This window comes from Plectropomus leopardus, chromosome 3 (assembly GCF_026936395.1).
Source record: "Plectropomus leopardus strain MGB_pleo_1.0 chromosome 3, ASM2693639v1, whole genome shotgun sequence".
Classification (NCBI taxonomy): Eukaryota; Metazoa; Chordata; class Actinopteri; order Perciformes; family Serranidae; genus Plectropomus; species Plectropomus leopardus.
The window spans coordinates 26,487,256-26,513,210 of record NC_142178.1 but is presented as its reverse complement, the minus strand read 5'-3'; the positions used below and the strand labels follow the sequence as shown (position 1 = coordinate 26,513,210).

General features: G+C 36.4%; 2 protein-coding genes across 5 annotated transcripts in view; one reads left to right on the top strand and one right to left on the bottom strand.

The window, feature by feature from the left end:
• Window positions 1-12,969, top strand: part of acsl1a (acyl-CoA synthetase long chain family member 1a) — a 55,332-nt gene extending 42,363 nt beyond the window's left edge. For all 3 annotated transcript variants that reach the window (XM_042484569.2, XM_042484567.2, XM_042484568.2), the window contains 9 exons: window positions 7,208-7,342; window positions 7,637-7,732; window positions 7,825-7,897; window positions 7,986-8,074; window positions 8,994-9,110; window positions 9,231-9,374; window positions 9,478-9,579; window positions 10,589-10,660; window positions 11,633-12,969. In XM_042484569.2, coding sequence (XP_042340503.1) covers window positions 7,208-7,342; window positions 7,637-7,732; window positions 7,825-7,897; window positions 7,986-8,074; window positions 8,994-9,110; window positions 9,231-9,374; window positions 9,478-9,579; window positions 10,589-10,660; window positions 11,633-11,773 — 969 coding nt within the window. In that variant the 3' untranslated portion in view covers window positions 11,774-12,969. The remainder of the gene's footprint in view (window positions 1-7,207; window positions 7,343-7,636; window positions 7,733-7,824; window positions 7,898-7,985; window positions 8,075-8,993; window positions 9,111-9,230; window positions 9,375-9,477; window positions 9,580-10,588; window positions 10,661-11,632) is intronic.
• On the bottom strand, window positions 8,970-22,595 carry primpol (primase and polymerase (DNA-directed)). 2 transcript variants are annotated; one of them, XM_042484570.2, is made up of 15 exons: window positions 22,386-22,592; window positions 20,105-20,458; window positions 19,905-19,999; window positions 19,661-19,799; window positions 18,489-18,636; window positions 18,312-18,408; window positions 18,075-18,226; window positions 17,814-17,976; window positions 17,638-17,729; window positions 17,399-17,485; window positions 15,224-15,332; window positions 15,062-15,138; window positions 14,887-14,933; window positions 14,525-14,761; window positions 8,970-9,108 (listed from the first exon to the last, which is right to left on the bottom strand). In XM_042484570.2, exons 2-14 carry the CDS (start codon window positions 20,276-20,278, stop codon window positions 14,528-14,530), a joined length of 1,614 nt encoding a protein of 537 aa, XP_042340504.1. In that variant the 5' UTR covers window positions 20,279-20,458; window positions 22,386-22,592; the 3' UTR covers window positions 8,970-9,108; window positions 14,525-14,527. The 2 variants fall into 2 exon arrangements, with proteins under 2 accessions (XP_042340504.1, XP_087932096.1); XM_088075970.1 differs by lacking the exons at window positions 8,970-9,108; window positions 14,887-14,933 and having other exon boundaries at window positions 14,623-14,761; window positions 22,386-22,595.
• Window positions 22,596-25,955: the final 3,360 nt, after the last annotated feature.

Genomic DNA, 25,955 nt, shown 5'->3' with positions numbered 1-25,955 from the left:
AGCACACTAGTTCGTGTTGTTTTAAGCACATTCCAGCTGTATTTGGGAAATGTAATTTTTTTACATTTTTGCCTTACTATAGCCTTGCTTTTTTCATCTTTTTTTCGACATGCCATATTTAGGTGTTTTTGGCTGTTTTTGCAACATTCTATGCTATGGTGTGTCTCAGCACACTAGTTCATGTTGTTTTAAGCATGTTCCAGCTGTTTTTGGGAAATGTCATTTTTTGACATTTTTGCCTTACTATAGCCTTGCTTTTTTCACCTTTTTTTTCGACATGCCAAATTAGGGTCTGTTTTAACGTTTTTGCAACATTCAATGCTATGGTGTGTCTCAGCACGCTATTTTCTGCAGTTTTTAGCAGTTTTCAGCTGTTTTTGGGAAATGTCATTTTTTGACATTTTTGCCTTACTATAGCCTTGCTTTTTTTCACTTTTTTTTTCGACATGCCAAATTAGGGCCTTTTTTGACGTTTTTGCAACATTCAATGCTATGGTGTGTCTCAGCACGCTATTTTCTGCAGTTTTTAGCAGTTTTCAGCTGTTTTTGGGAAATGCCATTTTTTGACATTTTTGCCTTACTATAGCCTTGCTTTTTTCATCTTTTTTTCGACATGCCAAATTAGGGTCTTTTTTGACGTTTTTGCAACATTCTATGCTATGGTGTGTCTCAGCACGTTATTTTCTGCACTTTTTAGCAGTTTTCAGCTGTTTTTGGGAAATGCCATTTTTTGACATTTTTGCCTTACTATAGCCTTGCTTTTTTCACATTTTTTTTCGACATGCCAAATTAGGGTCTTTTTTGACGTTTTTGCAACATTCTATGCTATGGTGTGTCTCAGCACGCTATTTTCTGCTGTTTTTAGCAGTTTTCAGCTGTTTTTGGGAAATGCCATTTTTTGACATTTTTGCCTTACTATAGCCTTGCTTTTTTTGTCTTTTTTTCGACATGCCATATTTAGGTGTTTGTGGCTGTTTTTGCAACATTCTATGCTATGGTGTGTCTCAGCACATTAGTTCATGTTGTTTTAATCACGTTCCAGCTGTTTTTGGGAAATGCCATTTTTTGACATTTTTGCCTTACTATAGCCTTGCTTTTTTTCACTTTTTGTTTCGACATGCCAAATTAGGGTCTGTTTTAACGTTTTTGCAACATTCAATGCTATGGTGTGTCTCAGCACGCTATTTTCTGCAGTTTTTAGCAGTTTTCAGCTGTTTTTGGGAAATGTCATTTTTTGACATTTTTGCCTTACTATAGCCTTGCTTTTTTCATCTTTTTTTCGACATGCCATATTTAGGTGTTTTTGGCTGTTTTTGCAACATTCTATGCTATGGTGTGTCTCAGCACACTAGTTCATGTTGTTTTAATCACGTTCCAGCTGTTTTTGGGAAATGCCATTTTTTGACATTTTTGCCTTACTATAGCCTTGCTTTTTTCACATTTTTTTTTCGACATGCCAAATTAGGGTCTGTTTTAACGTTTTTGCAACATTCTATGCTATGGTGTGTCTCAGCACGCTATTTTCTGCACTTTTTAGCAGTTTTCAGCTGTTTTTGGGAGATGCCATTTTTGACATTTTTGCCTTACTATAGCCTTGCTTTTTTCACATTTTTTTTCGACATGCCAAATTAGGGTCTGTTTTAACGTTTTTGCAACATTCAATGCTATGGTGTGTCTCAGCACGCTATTTTCTGCAGTTTTTAGCAGTTTTCAGCTGTTTTGGGGAAATGTCATTTTTTGACATTTTTGCCTTACTATAGCCTTGCTTTTTTCATCTTTTTTTTTCGACATGCCATATTTAGTTGTTTTTAGCTGTTTTTGCAACATTCAATGCTATGGTGTGTCTCAGCACGCTATTTTCTGCAGTTTTTAGCAGTTTTCAGCTGTTTTTGGGAAATGCCATTTTTTGACATTTTTGCCTTACTATAGCCTTGCTTTTTTCATCTTTTTTTTCGACATGCCATATTTAGGTGTTTTTGGCTGTTTTTGCGATATTCTATGCTATGGTGTGTCTCAGCACACTAGTTCATGTTGTTTTAATCACGTTCCAGCTGTTTTTGGGAAATGCCATTTTTTGACATTTTTGCCTTACTATAGCCTTGCTTTTTTCACATTTTTTTTTCGACATGCCAAATTAGGGTCTGTTTTAACGTTTTGCAACATTCTATGCTATGGTGTGTCTCAGCACGCTATTTTCTGCACTTTTTAGCAGTTTTCAGCTGTTTTTGGGAGATGCCATTTTTGACATTTTTGCCTTACTATAGCCTTGCTTTTTTCACATTTTTTTCGACATGCCAAATTAGGGTCTGTTTTAACGTTTTTGCAACATTCAATGCTATGGTGTGTCTCAGCACGCTATTTTCTGCAGTTTTTAGCAGTTTTCAGCTGTTTTGGGGAAATGTCATTTTTTGACATTTTTGCCTTACTATAGCCTTGCTTTTTTCATCTTTTTTTTTCGACATGCCATATTTAGTTGTTTTTAGCTGTTTTTGCAACATTCAATGCTATGGTGTGTCTCAGCACGCTATTTTCTGCAGTTTTTAGCAGTTTTCAGCTGTTTTTGGGAAATGCCATTTTTTGACATTTTTGCCTTACTATAGCCTTGCTTTTTTCATCTTTTTTTTCGACATGCCATATTTAGGTGTTTTTGGCTGTTTTTGCGATATTCTATGCTATGGTGTGTCTCAGCACACTAGTTCGTGTTGTTTTAAGCACATTCCAGCTGTATTTGGGAAATGTAATTTTTTTACATTTTTGCCTTACTATAGCCTTGCTTTTTTCATCTTTTTCGACATGCCATATTTAGGTGTTTTTGGCTGTTTTTGCAACATTCTATGCTATGGTGTGTCTCAGCACACTAGTTCATGTTGTTTTAAGCATGTTCCAGCTGTTTTTGGGAAATGTCATTTTTTGACATTTTTGCCTTACTATAGCCTTGCTTTTTTCACCTTTTTTTTCGACATGCCAAATTAGGGTCTGTTTTAACGTTTTTGCAACATTCAATGCTATGGTGTGTCTCAGCACGCTATTTTCTGCAGTTTTTAGCAGTTTTCAGCTGTTTTTGGGAAATGTCATTTTTTGACATTTTTGCCTTACTATAGCCTTGCTTTTTTTCACTTTTTTTTTCGACATGCCAAATTTGGGTCTTTTTTGCTGTTTTTGCAACATTCAATGCTATGGTGTGTCTCAGCACGCTATTTTCTGCAGTTTTTAGCAGTTTTCAGCTGTTTTTGGGACATGCCATTTTTTGACATTTTTGCCTTACTATAGCCTTGCTTTTTTCACATTTTTTTCGACATGCCAAATTAGGGTCTTTTTTGACGTTTTTGCAACATTCTATGCTATGGTGTGTCTCAGCACGTTATTTTCTGCTGTTTTTAGCAGTTTTCAGCTGTTTTTGGAAATGCCATTTTTGACATTTTTGCCTTACTATAGCCTTGCTTTTTTTGTCTTTTTTTCGACATGCCATATTTAGGTGTTTGTGGCTGTTTTTGCAACATTCTTTGCTATGGTGTGTCTCAGCACATTAGTTCATGTTGTTTTAATCACGTTCCAGCTGTTTTTGGGAAATGCCATTTTTTGACATTTTTGCCTTACTATAGCCTTGCTTTTTTTCACTTTTTGTTTCGACATGCCAAATTAGGGTCTGTTTTAACGTTTTTGCAACATTCAATGCTATGGTGTGTCTCAGCACGCTATTTTCTGCAGTTTTTAGCAGTTTTCAGCTGTTTTTGGGAAATGTCATTTTTTGACATTTTTGCCTTACTATAGCCTTGCTTTTTTCATCTTTTTTTCGACATGCCATATTTAGGTGTTTTGGCTGTTTTTGCAACATTCTATGCTATGGTGTGTCTCAGCACACTAGTTCATGTTGTTTTAATCACGTTCCAGCTGTTTTTGGGAAATGCCATTTTTTGACATTTTTGCCTTACTATAGCCTTGCTTTTTTTCACATTTTTTTTTCGACATGCCAAATTAGGGTCTGTTTTAACGTTTTTGCAACATTCTATGCTATGGTGTGTCTCAGCACGCTATTTTCTGCACTTTTTAGCAGTTTTCAGCTGTTTTGGGAGATGCCATTTTTGACATTTTGCCTTACTATAGCCTTGCTTTTTTCACATTTTTTTCGACATGCCAAATTAGGGTCTGTTTTAACGTTTTGCAACATTCAATGCTATGGTGTGTCTCAGCACGCTATTTTCTGCAGTTTTAGCAGTTTTCAGCTGTTTTGGGGAAATGTCATTTTTTGACATTTTTGCCTTACTATAGCCTTGCTTTTTTCATCTTTTTTTTTCGACATGCCATATTTAGTTGTTTTTAGCTGTTTTTGCAACATTCAATGCTATGGTGTGTCTCAGCACGCTATTTTCTGCAGTTTTTAGCAGTTTTCAGCTGTTTTTGGGAAATGCCATTTTTTGACATTTTTGCCTTACTATAGCCTTGCTTTTTTCATCTTTTTTTTCGACATGCCATATTTAGGTGTTTTTGGCTGTTTTTGCGATATTCTATGCTATGGTGTGTCTCAGCACACTAGTTCGTGTTGTTTTAAGCACATTCCAGCTGTATTTGGGAAATGTAATTTTTTTTACATTTTTGCCTTACTATAGCCTTGCTTTTTTCATCTTTTTTTCGACATGCCATATTTAGGTGTTTTTGGACTAGTTTATGACACTAGTTTATGTCGTTTCAAGCATGTTCCAGCTATTTTTGGGAAATGCCATTTTTTGACATTTTTGCCTTACTATAGCCTTGCTTTTTTTCACATTTTTTTTTCGACATGCCAAATTAGGGTCTGTTTTAACGTTTTTGCAACATTCAATGCTATGGTGTGTCTCAGCACGCTATTTTATGTCGTTTCAAGCATGTTCCAGCTGTTTTTGGGAAATGCCATTTTTTGACATTTTTGCCTTACTAAAGCCTTGCTTTTTTTTGTCTTTTTTTCGACATGCCAAATTAGGGTCTTTTTTGACGTTTTTGCAACATTCTATGCTATGGTGTGTCTCAGCACGCTATTTTCTGCAGTTTTTAGCAGTTTTCAGCTGTTTTTGGGAAATGTCATTTTTTGACATTTTTGCCTTACTATAGCCTTGCTTTTTTCACATTTTTTTTCGACATGTCATATTTAGGTGTTTTTGGCTGTTTTTGCAATATTCTATGCTATGGTGTGTCTCAGCACACTAGTTCATGTTGTTTTAATCACGTTCCAGCTATTTTTGGGAAATGTCATTTTTTGACATTTTTGCCTTACTATAGCCTTGCTTTTTTTGTCTTTTTTTCGACATGCCAAATTAGGGTCTTTTTTGACGTTTTTGCAACATTCTATGCTATGGTGTGTCTCAGCACGCTATTTTCTGCAGTTTTTAGCAGTTTTCAGCTGTTTTTGGGAAATGTCATTTTTTGACATTTTTGCCTTACTATAGCCTTGCTTTTTTCATCTGTTTTTTTTGACATGTCATATTTAGGTGTTTTAACGTTTTTGCAACATTCAATGCTATGGTGTGTCTCAGCACGCTATTTTCTGCTGTTTTTAGCAGTTTTCAGCTGTTTTTGGGAAATGCCATTTTTTGACACTAGTAATATTAGACACTAGACACTAGTTCATGTTGTTTTAAGCATGTTTATGTCGTTTTAAGCATGTTCCAGCTGTTTTTTGGGAAATGTACTTTTTTGACAATTTTGCCATACTATAGCCTTGCTTTTTTCATCACTTTTTCAACATGCCAAATAAAGGTCTTTTTTTCTGTTTTTGCAACATTCTGTGCCATGGTGTGTCTTGGTACGCTATTTTTTGTACTGTTCAGCTGATTTTAGGAAATGTCATTTCTTTACATTCTTGTCATCCTTTAGTCTTGCTTTTTTGGTCATTTTTTCAACTTGCCATATTAGGGTGTTTTTGGTTGGTTTTCCAACATACTATGCTATATCATGTCTTAACAAACTAGCTATTTTATGTAATGTTTAGCAGTTTTCAAATTTTTTTTGGAAATGCCTTTTTTGAATCTTTTTTTTCGACATGCCATTTAGGGTGTTTTGGACTGTTTGCAACATTCTATGCGATGGCACATGGTGGCATTTTGTTTTAAGCAGGTTTTGGGATATTTTTTGACGTACAATAGTATGGCATTTTCGGTCGTGCTATTTTAAGCTGTTTGCGAATTTTTGGACACATCATGTTTTGACAGTGTTGGACATACTATACTATGTCGTATTTGGTTGACTTTTCAACATGCAATATTACGGTGTTTTTGGCTGTTTTTTCGACATACTATAATATGACGTGTCTCTACGAGCTATAATATGCGTTTTTTGGGTTTTTTTTGACTTGATAAAATTTTAGATTTTTCAACATATTACACTATATAAAAATTCATAGAATAATATTTGGCCCAAAATGGTATAAAATAAAGTCATAATAAAAGTCACAATAAAGTATGTTTTCCAAAATGGCATGAAAATATAGTTGTAAACTGTGTCATCCAAAATAGAATTAAAAAGTCATACTATGGAATGGCATAAAAATGTTACTATACTATAGTTTATCATCAAAATTGAATACAAAATTTATTCAATAGTTTGTTGTCAAAAGTATCATAAAAAAGTCATACTGTAGTATGTTATCCAACAGTGCATAGAAAAGTCATCGTAAACTTTGTCATCCCAAATAGCATAAAAAAGTCATACTATGGTATGTTGTTCAATATAGCGTAAAAAAAGTCTAGTGTGGTGTTTTCTAAAACAGCAAGAATAAAGTCATAGTATACTATGAGGTCATAAACAGAATAAAAGTCTCTCAAAGTAACATAAAAAAGTTTTGCCATTTATAATCGTTCAAAATAGCATTAAAAATGTACAATAGACTTTCATCCAAAATTACAGAAAAATGTCTTGTTTGTTGTACGTCAGAGAGTGAAGTGAAAGAGTGACAGTTTAATGGAATGGCAAAAGTAATAACAATAAGAATTGATGCATTGAAAATACAGTCAGCAGTAAAACAAGTGATAAATACAGACATGAACAAAGTCTGCGCTACAAAGAGACAAGAAAGAAAGCTGTCATGACCCACAAGGAAGTGAGCAAAATTATGAACTATAATGTGACTGTCTCATTGACTGACTAATTCTTAATACTTAACTTACTTTCACGCTTCTCTTCTTCTGCCTTGTTTTATTTTTAATTGGCAATTAAAATAAAGCTCTATTCTCTACAGGTTTTCAGTCAGGCCAACACTCCGCTGAAGAGATGGGTACTCGATTTTGCTTTTAGGAGGAAGGAGGCGGAGCTTAAAAGTGGTGTGGTCAGAAAAGACAGCATGTGGGACAAAATCATCTTCAAAAAAGTACAGGTAAGTATGTAGTCTTGTGTTTAGCTTAATGCCTAAAACATTTAAGTTTACATGTAATGAGTCTAGAATATATCAATTTTTCACTTTCTTGAATAACTGATTGGAAAATATCGAGCTATAGCGATCACGATATTCTAATTTTTGGAGATGCGCCTATAATATGAGATTAACTTTTTTGTCATTGCACAGCGCACAGTTACAAAGACAACAAAATGCAGTTATGAATCTAATCAGATGTGCAAAAGGCAGTAATAACAACCATAAACAATGTTTTTCCCCTTGAACAATGTGCAGGCGAGCCTGGGCGGTCGTGTAAGACTCATGATTACAGGAGCAGCACCAGTTTCTCCAACCATCCTAACGTTTTTACGTGCTGCACTGGGCTGTCAGGTGAGCCACACACACTTGTCTATATCATTAATTGTTTGACCACTCTTTATCAATGGCTATGACTTACTGAAAACGCACTCTGCACTCCACAGTTTTATGAAGGCTACGGACAGACTGAATGTACAGCTGGTTGCTCCATGTCAATGCCTGGGGACTGGACAGCAGGTAAAATCTGTTTTATTCTATATAATACGGCCTATGAGCGAAATTTACAGTTTTAATTTGAACCACTATGACAATTTTGTATCTGTAGGTCATGTCGGGCCTCCTTTGCCCTGCAATGCTATCAAACTGGTGGATGTGGCAGAAATGAACTACCTAGCGGCCAATGGAGAGGGAGAGGTGAGGAGTGACAATAAAATACTTTAAGTAGTGGGTGGTAAAATTATTTATTTATTTATATTAAAAAAAAAAAAGAAGTTTTGCTAAATACTTAACAAATAAACGATAAAGTATTATTTTAACACATTATTATTACAGACATAGTACAAAACCAGAAATTAATTTCTCCTTCTAACCAGTGCTGTCTGTAAACCACAGTTACACACAAAAGAGTTAACTTTCTAGTGAGGCCAAGAAAAATAGACTCTACTTCCATGCAAGCAGTTGTACTGAGGCACAGTGGTGCTTTAAGCTGAATGCTAACATCAACAGAAACATGCTCACAATGACAGAGATAAAGTGCTAATGTTAAAGTTATACTATGCAGGATTGTCGCTTACGATTTGTAAACCCACTCATCAGTGAAGGTGAAAGCCAACCCCAGATTCACTCTTATTTGGTGTTTTGTCACTTCATATTTGCTTTTTTTAAAATTATTTTCATCTTAGTTTTAGAGTGCTTGCATGCTAACTTAAGGTAATTGGGATTGTCAATAGCTTTGCAGATATTAACATTTTTACATTGATGGTGGTGCCGAATGAAAAATGAGGGGGTCACTAAAGTGACTGACATTAAATTCATCCCCCTCAGGATGTATTGCAATCAGTCCTAACGCTGTTAAGACATTTACCCCACCCCCACCCCCCAGGATACATTTTATCGGGACCATGAATGTCTGTACTAAATTTTGTGCCAATCCATCTTTGTTGAGCTGTTTCACAGTAAGTTACAAGTTAAAAAGCTATCCATCTAATAATTGTTAAGATATTTCAGTCTACTTGTTATCTTGACTATTCCCAAAGTTGTGCTGCTAGCATGGAAAAACATATTGCATGTGTGCCAAAAATTTAAAATGATAAGCTATCGTCTCTCCCTCTAGGTGTGTGTCAAAGGACCAAATGTATTTCAGGGATACCTCAAAGATCCTGAGAAAACAGCAGAAGCAATCGACGAGGATGGATGGCTGCACACAGGAGACATCGGGAAATGGCTTCCTGTAAGCAGAACAGACAAAAGGGCGCAATTCGTCTTTGATTTGCGGTCATACTGCATGTATCAAGTAGAGTGGCATAGCATCAGTTACAATCTTAATTTCAAGTTTGTTGGTTTGTTGCAGAATGGCACTCTGAAGATCACTGATAGAAAGAAGCACATTTTCAAGCTGGCTCAAGGAGAATACATCGCCCCTGAGAAAATAGAGTGTGTGTATACGCTCAGTGATCCAGTGGCCCAGATATTTGTTCACGGCGACAGCCTACAGGTAATTAATTAATGTGAAACTGGTGTAAATAAGATATTTTTCATCACGGTGCACAGTTTCTAATTTGTTACAATTTTCATGTTATCCGTCTTGTATTTTTCAGGCATGCCTGGTGGGGATCGTGGTACCTGATCCAGACTATTTACCCATTTGGATCAAGAAAAAAGGGATTGAAGGCTCCTACTCTGAACTGTGCAAGAACAAGGTGAGCGTTATAACCATCAGCAGTCTAAAAAAACACTGCTGTACTGCATCATTCTGAGTAACGTATCAATGACTTACAGAAACACTGCACGCCACTGAACGCCACTGTCCACCCTCCACTTCCTCTTAGCTGCATAATGTTAAAGCTCTGAGAATCTCTTCACCAGTTACGGTGTGCAGTTCAGAAAAACTGAAGAGTAGCATAATTAACTTATAGATCAACACGTGTAACCATTGAAAAATATTGTCGGCAGTCAACAGTTGACATCCACAATTAATTAATTAAAGTTCATTTTGCTAACCGTCAGTTTTCTGCACTGTAAATGAATTTGCGTTTCCTATGATAGTAAAGGCATGGCCCATCATACTCTCCCTCTGATTGGCTAGTATTCATTGCCTTTCTTGGTTGGATTGGTTAAGTTTAGGCAAGAGGAGTGGGAGTGGTAAAGGGAAGAATGGCCATCCCATCCTCGGAAAATGCAAGTTGGCACCCATTTTGAGCAATAAAACCACTTCAGCATTGTTAACTTTTTTTTAGCTCTGTTGGCACTATTAGCAGTGTCAGTGTGGCTAGTGGTGCATTTTAAATAGTAACAATGCTTAAAGGAGTTTCGGAGCTCAAAATGGAGCCACTTACCCACTGAAGCAACTTGGGAGGAGAAAGGAGGATGGCCACCATGTTTCTGCAAGCTCTCACCCTGTCTGGGTGGTGCACAGTGCAGAGTGGCAGTGGGCACTTATGTTTCTGCATGTTAAAGCAGCTAGCCAGCTGTCTGTCGGTTAAGCCAACAGAAAATATGATGAAAGGATCTCTATGGGACCAGGATTTACAATATGAACAATATACAGTAATGAAGAAGACTTTAAACTAATGACTGAGACTATAAACTCAGGAAAATGTTTACTGAGGTAATCAAGTAAGAAGTAAGGTCATATTTTCAGACACCCTAGGCTACATCCACTTCTTCTAACTGTCTATGATGCTAACATTTTTTTCGGACTGTTTTTAGGACGTGAAAAATGCCATTCTGGAGGACGTCCTGAGGTTAGGCAAGGGGGCAGGACTCAAGTCGTTCGAGCAGGTGATTGCTTGACTCTCAATATACCTTGAAGTTTTACACTTTGCTGCATTTGGTTCAATCACACATATTTATTTCTCATCTTTAAAAGAGAGCTGTAATAATTAGCCAATGAATTTGACTAACCGCAACTATTTTGTTCACCGATTGTTTAAGGCATTGTTCAAGCAAAAATGCTATATTTATATCTTGTAAAATGTAGGGATGTGCTGCCTTTTTTGTAGATTTTGGAGTCAACTGCATATTATTGGGATTGAACTGTTGGTTGGTCAAACAAGCAATTTGAAGACATCATCTTGGGCTTTAGAAAATTATACTAGTTATTTTTCACTATTTTTTGCTATTTTAAAAAATAAACGATTAACCCTTTAAAACCTGAGCAAATTGGCTTGATTTCTTTCAAAAACATGGGAGGGCAGTAAGCCGGTTAACATGATTTGGCCCAAAAACATTAACAAGAAATTAGTAAAAACTTGTAAGAAAATTACTCAAAAATAAGTAAAAAAGAAAATTACTCCAAAGTACTAAAAGAAATTTAAATATATATACACTTTCAGGTATATTTTTATTTTTTATTTATGAATTATTTTCTGAGACATACTTTTATCTATAAAATTATAAATATAGTTGTCTGGACATTTTACCATCGATTTTGATAATATCCCATAATGCATCCCAGCTTATTTTTAGATCATCACCTTTACCTTTTTTTTTTTTTTGCAGTTTTCTGAAGTTGATGCTTTTGAAAGAAATCAAGCTAGTGTTCTCAAGTTTCAGAATTTTCAAATGCTAGTGGAAAAATGTCTGAATGCAGCACAAGAAATCAATTCAGGTGTTAAAGGGTTAATCAAGAAAATTATCTGCCATTTGATTTTTATTATATATAAATTCTATATTTTGTAAGGTGTGGTCCTGTTTAAAATATTTTTACTTTGTGTCTTTTAATCTTTGTTTGCTGTTTGTTTCTCTCTGCAGGTGAGGGATATTGCGTTACACCCTGAGCTGTTTTCTGTCCAGAACGGCCTGCTGACGCCAACGCTGAAGGCCAAGAGAGCTGAGCTTCGGAGCCATTTCAGAGCACAAATTGATGAACTCTACTCCAAAATAAAGATGTAAACATGTATCGAGGAGCACTGGAGGAGAGGTGATATCCCTTTAGAGCACACAATCGGAACCAAATAGTTAATTGAGGGTTTGGTTTGTATTTTGTTTTTGTTTTTTTTGCCAGCTTTGTCTGCCAGTGACGATCTGAGATAATAAATCTCAGTTATTATTCCTGCTTCATCTAGTAATTGTACCACTATAATGTCCCTGTGATCACTGGCTAATAAGTTCAGGATATGCCGTCATGTAGCTGGTATACCATAGGAGAAAGAGTTGAAAACGACAAAGGGGAAAGGTAACTTGTTCATGCCTTATACTGCCATTAAGTCTGACGCATTCACGGTCAGAAAGGCCCAGTACCTAAAAAACATTTCTGCAAGTTTTTTAATCTTGGGAGTCGCAAAAAAAATACAATAAACCTGCTTTTAAAGTGACTTATATTGTATATTTATATATCAGACTATTTAATGTTTTGGTACATCTATTTAAGTTGGTATTTAATGTAACCATTAGCCTGTAAATAGTGTATCTGCAGAAAAATCTATCTGTATGCAGAGCATTGTGCCTGATACTTTGTGGTTATAATTCCCTGCATTCCCATGTTTCTCCGTGCTGAGGGCCTGATAAACCTTCTTGCGTGCACAATTTAGCTTTTAAGGAATTACGTTGCTTCTCAGACTTTGTTTTTGCTTTATTTGTTGTTTTATTTTTTCTTTTAACTGCATGGGGAGTCGTGAATGTTACTGTACTGTACATGTAGTCCCTTCTTTTAGATTTTCACATTTCAGTGCCACAGGTTACAGGATTAAGCTGCACACTGTCGTTTGTATAGTTCACTTAAGTTTTCAGTGTAAATATTTGGAACACTGGTGTCAGGGTTAATTTAAAGACACAACCTTTTTTGAAATTAATTCCACCTCCTTGTCAGCATTTCACATTCATTTTTCACTTTTCGGGTGTTAAACGGAGCAGCACTTCTTCGTTTTTTGATTAGGGGGTTTTGTTGTGAATTCAGATGGTTTAACTGAATTATGATCTTTATACATTTAAATCACGTAGAGGTCTCCTTGACTGTTCAAGCCATATTTTTTGTTTGTTTTTAAAGACTCTTATGATGTGAGAAGGGCAATGGTGCAGTTTTGTGCCATAGTAATGAGTGTAGTATCTTGATTTGTCAACTGTACAAAATAAATGCTTTTTTTCCCAAACAGGTATGTAGTATGCCTTTTAATTAAATTGTTTGGATGGGTCTATGTTTTCCAAATGTTTTTATAGCTAGAAACCTATTTTTTGTGTCATGAATCATAGAGAATTAATCCATGTATCTTGGCAACAGTTTAAAGGAATACCTCACCTACAAATGACCATTTGTATATCAATTACTCACTGCACGTTATGAATTTGTGAAGAAAACTTTGGTTTTCTTACATGCCAACAAAGAATCCAAAAAAGCCAAACATTCATGAATTCAAGTAAACGGGGTCCTCGTGTAACAGCAAAACTGTATCAAAACATCAGTTTACAGACTCTCGCACAACTCCTGCAGTATATTTCAGGTCTCATTTATCCAGCTGTATGCTCTGTACTTCACTGCGCCTTCACGAAAATAATACTACTAAAAAACACGTCAGTACAAACAGGCGCATGCATTTTGGAAGTACTGATTAAACAACTATGAAAACCTTTTAACGTTATCAGACTAGGGGATCTCCAAATGCAATTTGATAGATCTTTGACTTTAATGTCACAGTTCAATTTAATTTCAACATTTTCTTTTCAGTACTGACTGCTATGCGATTGTTAGACTAATGAGTGCAGATTTGTAAAGATCAAAAGATCATTAGTTGTATTCCCTGAATACTGACATTTTCAAATGATTTGTTTTTATATGATAAGCTACAGTGTATCAGTTGTAACTTTGTTCAATGTGGAGGCATACAAGAGAAACAGTTTTCTTACCAAATTCAAGGTAAAATGATCATGCAAACACTATTTAAGCATTTATAATAAATATTTTATAACAATAATGTATATCCAAGTAACCATAAGGATACTTTGTCTATTAATTTACAACAATCATGACTTCTTTTATGAAGATTATATATTATTCATTCATTGTCGGCTTAAATCTATAATAAAATGTTTTATAGACCATTTATTACATGTTATACTTCTTAAAAAAGAGGTCATACAGTGAAGTGCTGACAGTATATTTGATGCTGTCTAACCAGAAAAAATAGAAGTAATTATTAGTCAATTAACTGGCACCTCTTTTGGATATTGACTAATAGTTTTGTCATTTTTTAAAGAAAAAAAATAAAACATTTGCCGGTTTCTTTCATTTTAAATGAGAGCATTTGATGTAGTTCTTTGTCAGATTTTATAAAGAACAGAATAGTTTTGGATTTTTAGACTGCTGGTTTGATAAAACATCAAAAGATATGCTTTGCACATCTATATCGTGGGACAGGTGCATAGGAGAGCAATATGTCCATCAAAAAATTAACAGGTAAACTCCTGCACACTGTGCACGGTGCAACTTGCAAGAAAACATTTATTTGCAACGTTTCGGTAGTTGACCTTCATAAGGCAAACAGTCGTTGATAAAACACACCATTGAAGATGGTGGCTTGGGTTTTGGAAAATTACACAGGGCATCTTTCACTATTTAGCTTTCATATTATGGACAGAATAATTGGCAGATTAAACAATGATAAAAAACAATCATTACTTGCAGTTCTTGTGGGAAAAAAAGGAACTCACCCTCTACTTGGAGTCAAAATCTGCCATACATTCAAGCAGAAGTTGATCAGAGATTTCTCCGCTGCTTTGCTCAAAGTCGTCCAGGCTCTCTAAAAAGTCCTTGTCATCCTGTCCGTCTCCCCACACGTCAGCCGATTCCTCCTTTAGACACACTGTGCTCTCGGGGGCCTGGGTTGGTGCCTGACTTGGTTCGATGTTACCAGCATCGTCCATTAAGTAAGCCTGGTCTTCTTCATCCTGTAAGTGAACAGAAACATCATCATACACCATAAATTAATCCAAGTTTAAAACAAGACAATAAGATTTTCTGCAATATTTTAGTTCAGTCAGTCAGGCTGTGGGTTAAATTAGAGCAAACTCACTAATGTCATGATGTAGCTGACACAGATCTCCTGTGGCAGTGGGTAACCTGTAACATTAGATATGTTTATCTCACAGTAGTTGCTTTACCACCATTGTACACTTAATCACCTCAAAGACAGATCACGTGCCCTAGAGTTTTTCAAAATACAAAAAGTTTGTATGGACATAACTTACTGGAGGACCGGAAGTTCTTGCATTCGGGATCATGACACTTCTGGTACCACACTTCCTCTTTGAGGTCCACAACAATCCTGCAGAGGAGGATCACGAGGCCAAATCAGAAGGGAAGTGAAGCAAGGTAATAAACTGCTAACAAAAAATATGAAACATACATACATGATGTTGTTGCTTTTATGGAACCTTTCCACATTTTGACACCAGCGGTATTTTGCGATGTCGTAGACGAGCAGTTGTTCGGCAACAAAGTAGTTCCATCGTCTGATGCCTGTTGAAGTAAACATAACGAACAGTCCTGACATTAGCCCTGACAAGCAATCAGTCTTTGCATAGTGCACTCCGACAATCTAAATACACATATTTATAGCAGCCTACTGAATGCTACCACAAGGTTTCAGGGTGATAGAGAGCAGAAATATTAAACCTCAATTTTTGTGACCAGTTTTTGTTGCCAGTTTATTAGGTACACTGAGCTAAAAACCTAGCTAATCCTTTATAATATATATTTACACTTTACTCCTCAACTTTTTAAAATTGTATGTACCTCTTTTTTGTATTTGATTTGTATTTTTTGTACAGTATATTGATCTTTTATCTATTATATGTTATTCTATTTGACCTTTCATGCATGCAACTTTTGCCCTTGTACTGCTGCAAAACTTGAATTTCCCCTCTGGGGATCAATAAAGGATTATCTTATCTTATCTTATTTTATAAAGGTTTTATCTAGGAATTAGTATTTTAAGTAACTCTTTAAGTAATCACATTAAATTATTATCTTGTGCCTGGAAAAAAAAAACTAACATAAGAGAGAAGGGTCCAAAATGTACATCCAAGCAAAAAATGCAGGTGGAGGTTAGAGTTAGCCTTCTTTTCTGTGCTGCACAGACTGTAGAGATAAACTTTGATACACAAGTTTAACATTACATAGCTTGCACTGATAATTTGTTAAATTTATTCTGTTGAAAAAAACCTCCAAACATCACTCTTGCGCCTAGTCGCCATTCTGCCTGTAATGTTGGATCGAGTGATTTCTGACTGAAAATACTGAACATTTACTTTTACAAAGCAAAATTATAAAGTAACGAATCTGGTTACTCTATATATTTAACAAATATTGATGTCCAAAAATACCCACCATTAGTTACAAGCTATTGCTGAGTTTGTGTTGAAACTTTTTTAGCGTTCATTCAACTTTTTTTAAAAGGTGTAGTTTGTGGTGGAATAGAATTCAACAGCACCACAAACTGCAGCCTCACAAAATGACCACTGAGTTAAACCAACATCTCTTTAAAAAAGCAAAAAGTGAACATAACGGCCATGAAGGTTAAGATTTATTACATGACTGTTGTATTACATTAGACTGCCATAGTTTTGCTAGGTGTACCTCATAAACTGACGTGCTGATTTGCACATAAGACATTTAAGAAGAAATAAGAAATTTAAGGAGGAAAATCAGTGACGTGTATGGGACTGTCACACACGTAGGACCATCAGTTTTTCATTTTCCACATCTATAGCAATAACATAAGCTCTGAAATTTCATATCTAGACGCTGATTAGATGGCGTCACAGATAAGCAAAACCTGAGATATCTTAAATCCCATCCTGATATCGTATTACATATATTTACTAGCTCTAAAAAAAAAGACTGCATACAGTAGTTTTAGCACTTGCAATATTGCCACAAACCAGCAAATGAGCAATGTGAAACATCTGATAATACATTATTTAAGCTATTTTTGTTCAGCCAAAATGCCAAACACCAATTTGTTCAAGTTTATCAAATAAGAATTTTCTTCTGTTCTGTTAGATTTCATTGTGAAATTGTGAACTTTTCATCGAACAAAACATGACATATAGAGTCATAAACAAGCGTCTTTATGCCATTTTATAGCATACCTGCCAACCCTGAGACCTCAAAAATAGGGAGTATTTTGAAAGAAAAATGGGGGAAGCAGTAACAGGAGCAAACGGTAGACTTTTAGTCGTAGCCCTTATACATACTGTACGGTGCCAGAAACAGGTTGTGATATGAAAAGGAAAAAAGCTGTGAACATTTGTCATAAATCAGAAGAAATACAGGAGAATTGTGACATCAGGATGAAATCGGGAGGGGCAATGAAAAAAAGAGCTCCCCAGAAAATCGGGTAGGTTGGCAAGTATGTTTTAAAGACCAAACAATGCATCAATTAATCAAGAAAACAATCAGCTGATTAATCTATTATTAAAATGATCATTGATTACAGTCCTTGTTCTCAGACAAGACATGCAAATGTCTGAAAGTGAAAAATTGTTTATAAAAGCATATCGTTTATTAACAGTAACACTTACTTCCATGTACACCATCTCTTTGAACCAGAGTTAACACATAGTTGTCCACTTCTTGATGAGGGGACCACAGGCAGCCAGAAAGTGAACCTGCCAGTGATGGATGAGAAAGATGTTACATAAACTATTTTTTTATTCTAGAAACATATAATGGTAAAACCCTGATAGGCTGACTGATAATATAGCACACTATGTGTGTGTGTGTGTGCGCAGAGAAGCCTCTGTTGTCAGTTCAGTGTCACCTTGATTTGTGTCTGATCCCTGATGACAACGAGGCCTCGAAGATTCCTTTGTTTCAGGGCCGTCAGACGTCAGAATTGTTTGACCTGTAAAACTAGAAATAAAATAAGCTTTAATGCTGTGACTTGATGAAAGTATTAATTTCAGCAGACAGATTATTGAGTTAAAGGTGTTGTACCTCACATTGCAGACTAACGAAGCCAGGAACACGCTTTCCTCTGGAGTAATGCCCTTCTCAGGTTTCTCATTGAACTTGTTGTCGTCAGCCACGGTGAATGCAGCGTTCTTTCCCACTTTTGATGACTTGTAAAGGCGGAAATTTCTGTTCTTGGTGTACACGCCTGTATTTGTAAATTATATCTATAAGTACATGTAACTCAAAGTGCAAGGGTGATACAAGGTTTAAAAAGGACTACCAAAAGCTTGTGGTTTCTCTTACCAAGATCAACAAAGAGGCAGTCTTGGCCATCCTTGTTTTTCACCTGAAGGAACCTGAGGTCTCTGTCTTTCTGCTTGCGTCTCTTAGCTTGCGGACTCTCAGACGTCTCATCTGCTTTTGCTGACGTCTCCTCAGATATAGCATGTGTTTTGCTGTAAGTATATCAATGAGAAAAAAAATGATTAAAAGATTTTAGCAAACAAATTCGAATGTTTTTTTACAGGTCAGAAAACAAACCGTGTTTCGCTGTTTTCTGCCGCTGAATTATTTCCGTCATTCAAGCAACTTTGGGGCGTGCTCAGGACTGGCTGAAGAATTTTAAGAATGAACCTTCCTTAAAAACAGACAGAATATGTTAGCTGAAGTAACATATGATCAAAAGAATTTGTTGCCTCCATGAAACGCTAAACATACCCACATGTATGTTGTCTTTGAAAGCTGCATTTTGGAGATTGAAGATGAGGTGTCGACTGAACTTCTCGTCTGTGCTGGAGTCAAGATTGAGGACATTTTTTGCTGAGCACGCAATCCCATAAACTTCCATTAGTTTGTCGCAGACATACTGTCAAAACACAAAACACAGATTGGTGAATGAGAGCTGAAACAGCAGGGTGAGAGTGACATTAAAAAAAAAAATTAAAAAGAGTTTTATACTTATTGAATGGGAACTCTTGATAAGCCCTTTTTTACTGCTTAAGGGGCACTTGAAAATTCTAAACCAATCCAGAGATATTAATGAAAAACCAACACTTAACACTAAATTAGTTTGGGCATTAAAAAGCATCAGTTTAAATTAAAACAATGTGAAAATATTATTCATTAAGTATATTGTCATCCACATGTTAATTTAATATTAAAGATGTAAATTAATTAAACACAGTAAGGACAAAGTATGATCTTTTTTGTTATGCTGTCGCTGTCGTCACTCTAGTTCTTAATCCTTTAAGATAAGGAGGTAAAAAGATAAACTACACAAAATCAATCCAAAGGTTTCTCCCATATGCAACAGAATAAGAGTATAAGTGAAAGATAAACAGGAAATGGGTGGACTTTTTTAATCTATTTAGGTTTTTGTTATCACTGCTCCTATATTTTTACTTGCTGATTATACGTCACGTGGATATTCCACACAGGGTTCCCACATATTCTCATAGATGAAATTCCAAAAAATTTCAATTACTTTTCAGGGACCAAAAATAATAATCAAAAAATTCTTACCCCAATTGCCTGGCATTTTTCAAACATATCAGATTTAAACTCAATACAAACTTAATTTCAGCTATCCATGGCAGTTTACTGTTACAATGCCATTGTTACAGTTTTAATTTCATTATACACAACAAACTTCAACAATAACATAAAACTTCCAATGATTTTTCAAATTCTATAAGTTTTTTCAGGCCTAAAAATGTGACTTTTGAGGGTTTTCCACAACCTCCGAATGCCTTTTTATAACTCATTCTTTGGCGTTTTGCTATACTGACCAACATCTGAATCACTGTTTTCTGTATGTGAAGCAGGCTGCTCGATTAAAAAGAAAAAAAGATTTTGAACAGGAGGTAGCAAGATGTATTGTCAATAAACACCTGGGTAAGTAAAGAGACCATGGTTCTCCCATCAGCTCCTTTGTTTGAGGGCTTGTGGAACTCCAAGTCAAAGTAAAGCTTACAAACAGCGCCCTCTGGTATCACCTCATAGCAGTGCATCAAGGACTGTGTATAGGTCCTGAAAAATCACCACGAATTATATATCATTTACAATGCACATCATTTTTTTCCAAACACACAAAAGAAAGTACATCTCATTTTGCAAAGTAGAAGTGATATTTACCTGTAGTAATGCCACAGCTCACTGTAACTGGTAACCAGGAAGATTCTTTGACCCAGGGATGCCTTTTCTTTTTCAAGTGCAAAAACATGCACAGCCTAGGAAATGCAAAGTGCCAATATCAGACTTTTTCTCTTTACACACAAGATGTAAAATCTAAGGTGCAAATTAATGAAATAGTCATCTGTAATGACTTGCGTTACCTCTTTGCAGCTCCGAGCGAAGCTGATAGCCATACTTTGACGTGGAAAGAGCTTCCACACAGAGGAAGGCTGGCACGGCCACAGTCGAGGTTTGTAGGGTGCCGCCAGAGGATTAAGCTGGAACGACTGAGCAAGCTGCTCCACCTTCTTTAGTCTGTCTTCCCACTTCCTCATCGTCAAATGCTCATCAATCACTTATACAAGACCCTTTATTGCACCAACAGGGCAACTTGTTCATTGTTTGTCCCTCCAAAGCAAGGTCAGCTACAGTGCAGCGCCCCACGAAGCTGGTAGAAGTTCAGCGTCTTTCCCAGGGAAACTTCAGCAACCTCTATCCTCCTGTCATCCTTCAACCTGAGAAAAACGGCATTAAACAAAGAGGTGTTTCTGTTATTTAGCCTACTCCTCAATGTACATAAGGGACACCAGAAAGGAGCATCTGTCAGTATAATGACCGACAGGGTTCCTACACGCTGTCTTTTTCAAAATACTTTTCCAGACTAAAATGTCCAGATTTTTTAGTCGAAATTACAAATCATATTTGACATCTGAGTACAAACAACTTTAATCAATGGCTTTTTAAAAAGTGAAAAAGTTTAATTTTCATGGTGCCTTTGCAGCCCTGTCCATTTACTGTGTCCATTAAAAAGGAGACGAAAGCAGCCATAATGGTATGGTTTTCTTACATAGAAACAGATCGTTTGTTTATTTTCTTGATAACTACTTTGCTGCATAACTCTTAAATGTTCGGAAAGCATGGCATTTGGTTATTTTTGATGACATGTTAACAAGCAAGATATTGCTACATTATAATTTAAACCAAACTGGTTGCGGATGTCTGGATTTAGTTCTGTTATAAGGCTCTTTAGGCAGATCTGTTTTGCAGGCTGAGACATACAAGCGTACAAGCAGCTCTGTGTAGGAGTGTGCATTCAGTTACATGTCATATTTCTTGCCTTACTTTCAACAACATCCCACTCCATCAGTCTCTAACACAGTATAAACATTTTACTGCGAGGATGCCCACTCCAATTACTCTGCTTTCAGGCCTACAATAAATTATTTTTTTTTTAATTCATATATTTATATTTAAGAAAACAATAGGGGCAATAGTCTAGAAACAAATTTATATTTCCATGCATTTTTCCCCATACTTGTACAGACAGCAATATTACTAAAATCAATCCCCATACTTTTACCTGGCACAATTCAACAGAACCACAAATATAGGCTCGAAAATTACCATACATGTAAAGAAAAATCTGTTTAAAATAGTTTCAACAAGAAATTAACACTTCACCTAGATTCAGGACTGTTGTATAAGATTGCATTCATTTAAGCTAGACGTCCCTAATAAACTAGCAACTACATGCATGCTCAGTATATAAAGGATAATGTAAAATGTGATTATATTGACTGCTTTTATTTGCTTAAAGATCACAATAATATAAAAATGGTATTTCTATCTCAACCGGCTACAACATCAGTAGTGATAACACAATAATGTAACAAAATACTCTGAAGGGAGCCCGAGTGAATAATAGTTGAACATTTGATACTTCACTAAAGTATGTTGCTGTTAACACTGATGTACTTAAACATTTTGAATGCAGGACTTTTACGTGTATATTTGTAATGCTATTTTTACTCAGTGCTGGAAGAACTATTAAGAGTCGTTACCAAAGTAAAAGTATCACATATCAGAATGTAAAAATATAAATTACAAGTAAAAACCTGCAGGTAAAATTACAGAAGCACTTTGAATCAGATTTAAAAGCAGAAATTAGAATAGCCCCCGTCAGTTATTATGAAACATTATGTAAGTCTTGCAGTCATAATGCATTTAAGTGTTTTATACTCCGGATAAGCGGATGAAAATGGATGGATGGATATTTTCATTTCGAGATTTCAAAATTTTAATTTGCAAAGCAAATAACGCTAACGCTGGGCATATAAATGCAAAAACAAAAGCAGAGTAAAAGTACAATATTTCCCGAAATGTGGTGAAGTGGAGGTTGAAGTCTAAAGTGCAACTGTTGACTTACAAGTATTTACAAGCACTAACGTACAAGCACTTGAGTAACTTAATCAGATTACTCACTTAAACCATATTGCGTTTTGAACAGTAATGACATGAATACCACTGCAGACAGTAACGTTAGATTCACGTTAACACCGCTACGTAAACACAGCTAAAGCTAATTTAGGCAGTAACCGTAACGTTGACTACAGCTAGCATGCAGCGTTTTCAGTGGTCAAGTAGCCATAAGCATTACGTTACCGTTGTGTTTTTGTCCAAAGTCCGCGCAGTGTCTTCCCCAGTTGTATCCGTAACTTTATCACTGCATTATTATTACTTTAGTAACAGCAATTTTAAGCAGAATTGTTAAAAACACGCAAGCTTCTCTCGGTGTGTTGTTTTCTTTTTGGCGCGCCTGGAACCGGAAATAGCGTCATTTCCGGTGGCCAACCCGAGTCGTACGTAACCGATGTATGAAATACTTTTTTTTCATTAAAAAAAAATCTTTATCGATTATTGTCTGTTTTAATTAACTTTGTAGTTTAATGATGAAATAAAATGGATACTTAATTCACACGCATTGTACACATAGATACTGCGTCAGTATCAAAAATATAGCATAACGACTTCCGGAAACATTCACTGATAACAAATACACCGAAATATATATGTGACATATCTCATGGTGCTGCCATTTTAAATATGCCAATTGCAGAAAGAAAAAAAAATTTAGTTTATGGGTTTTGTTTTGTTTCGCTTTTCTTTATGTGAAATTTATGATTAGGGTAATGTAAAAATTGATTTTTTTTTTCTTTTGAAAACTTGTGCATAGTCCCATCATTTGAATGAAGTGCGGTTCAGGTTGTGCCTCATGCTGTGGGATGTGTTAAGTGTTGTTTACAAGTATGCATGCTGCTGCCTTAGCTATGCTGCTGCAGTGCTGTACAGTGAGCACCATGTAAAAAAAAAAACATAAATAAAAATAAAAATCGCACTTGCACTCTTCTTTCTTCCTCTTGTAAAGTTTTATCTCTAGGCTATATAAGGAAATTATTTGACACAAAAAAATAAAATGAAATGAAAGTTTAACTGCATTGCACAATTTACCTTGAACTGTCTGTGATTTGTCTTGGCATGCCCTTTGGAAGGAACTTAGGGCCCCACACCCTTCCCACAAGAGCTCTGACATGATTGGTAATATATTTAATCCTATTCATTTTACACTACAGGGTTTTTTGTTTTTTGCTTTTTGAAATCTAACCCATTCTTTATCATATTTAACTATATGTATCCTATAATTATTGCAGACTACATACACTGACCCTCTCAGCCTATAGTTTGGCAGTGTTTGGATCTAGAAAACATGCTGTTGTGAATAAACACTCCCCCTCCACTAGAGAGGAAGGAAGAAAGTGAGAGAAGGTCAGGAGGTGGAACATTGCAGAAGAGGAAGCAACTGTTCACAAGTCGAATCTCTAGGGAGCGCCAATGAAAACAATACCGTATACAGCAGTCATCAGGTAAGAATGTGTGCTGAAGACAATGTTATTTTTCAACAGATGAAAATGGAATGGGCATCAGATGATTTTTTTCCCTGTTTTACCACTTTTTAAAGACTGTATCAAAAGGTTCTGCGCTACTTTTACATTAAACAAAATATCGATGCATTCTTTCAAAACTTAATGCAATAGGCCTAAATGAAAGTATTATAGCTGAAAGAAGAAACAGTTACTATTGAGCAAAATCAAATTAAAAGTTTTGATATTGGCAGATAATGATGTTTCTAACAAAGCAAAATATTCACAATCACCTTCATGTGTCTCATAATAGTCTCTGCTCAACCCAATCTAGACTATGTGTATCTTACATTTAAAATGTCACTTGCTCCCACATTTGAAATTATAATACTTTAATAAATAACAGAGATACAGTATATTGTTGTCTGAGTTGTTCATTTCAGGGCACCTCAATGTGGTTACTATAGGCTAGATGTAGCCTATGTTAGACCTATAAGTTTGTTTTATATATAAAAACTGTCATTAAGAACAACTTGAGAGTTTTTTAAAAAAAAGTTAATTGAATGCTGAACATTCAAAATATTGTTACAAACCTGGCTCACTGGTTTGCAACAAAGAGAGAGTCCACACAAAGTTTGCCAGGGAATAAGGAGATGTTTATTTAACTGAACATAATTAAAAGGAAAATAAGGTGCATATCCGTAGATCAGTGTGTGAGGTGGAATGAGGTGTGTGTGTGTGCGCAACAAACAAAGAACAAACCAAACTAACTAAACCATGTCGGCCATGTGGCGTCAGCTGCTCAACCACCAGAGAGAGAGCAGAGTGACTCCAGCAGCCCTTTTACAGAGGTAGGCCCCACCTATAGGTGTGGCTAGCCATTTAGACGGCCCAACTACTCTGGGGCTGCAGCAAAGGAAGGAAGGAGCTGAGGAGAGAGGCACAGATTAGTGAGGCCGTCACACCCCTTCCCATAAGAATGAGGGCCCAAGGGGTTCCTCACATCCAGATGTGATACAAAATACATATAGAATATTGACATACTATCACCACATTACCCAACACCCCGCCAGCTACACTCGTCACTGAACTGTGGTGCCTGAAAGTACAAGGCACAGCATAAACATAAATGGACTATCAAGGAAAGCGCACTATGGAGATACCGCGTGGGACAAAGCATCAGCGACGACATTTGCCGACCCCTTCAAATGACGAATGTCTAGGTTGAAAGGCTGGAGGAACAGGCACCATCTCATCAACCGCTGGTTTGGGTTCTGCAAGGAATGGAGGAAGGTCAGTGGATTGTGGTCAGTATACACAGTCAAAGGTCTACCTCCACCACCCACGTAAACCTCAAAATGTTGCAAAGCCCAAATGAGGGCCAGAGCCTCCTTCTCCACCACAGAATAATTTAGTTGATGAGAATTAAACTTCCTAGAAAAGAAGCTAACTCGGTGGTCCACACCATCTGGACCAGACTGCAGAAGTGTGGCCCCAGCACCCACATTGCTGGCGTCTACTCGCAGCTGGAAGGGTTCGTTGAGCCGGGGAGCTGCCAAGACAGGAGCAGAAGTAATTAGACCTTTTACATTTTCAAATGCACGTTGACATTGAGGAGTCCACTCAAACTTCACCTTGGAACTTAACAGGTTGGTTAAAGGAGCCACTACTGTGGAGAAGTTCTTACAGAATCCCCTGTAGTACCCTACCATGCCTAAAAACGCATTAGCTCCTTCTTGGTAGACGGCGTCGGAAACCCATCAATGGCCAGAGCCTTGGCTCTCACAGGACGGACCTGACCTTGTCCAACCACTTTCCCCAAATACATCACTGTACCTCTGGCAAATTCGCACTTGGCCAGATTTACGGTCAAATTTGCCCAGGACAGCCGGTCAAACAAGGCACGGGTGCGGTCTAAATGCTCCTTCCATGTGTCACTGTAAATTACTACAAATATACTGCACATCCTTCCAACCCCGCTACGACTTTATTCATCAAGCGTTGAAACGTTGCTGGTGCATTACACAGCCCAAATGGCATAACCATGTAGGAATAAAGACCTGAGGGAGTGATAAATGCAGCAATTTCTTGTGCTCTCTTAGACAATGGGACTTGCCAATAACCCTTTAAAAGATCAAATTTACTCACAAACCTCACTGCGCCCACCTGGTCCACACAATCCTCCATACGAGGCAGTGGAAAGGAGTCTGGCTTAGTGATATTATTAATTTTGCGAAAATCTGTACAGGGTCTGAAGGTTTGATCTGGCTTACCAACTAACACACAGGGAGAGGCCCAGCTAGAACTGGAGGGC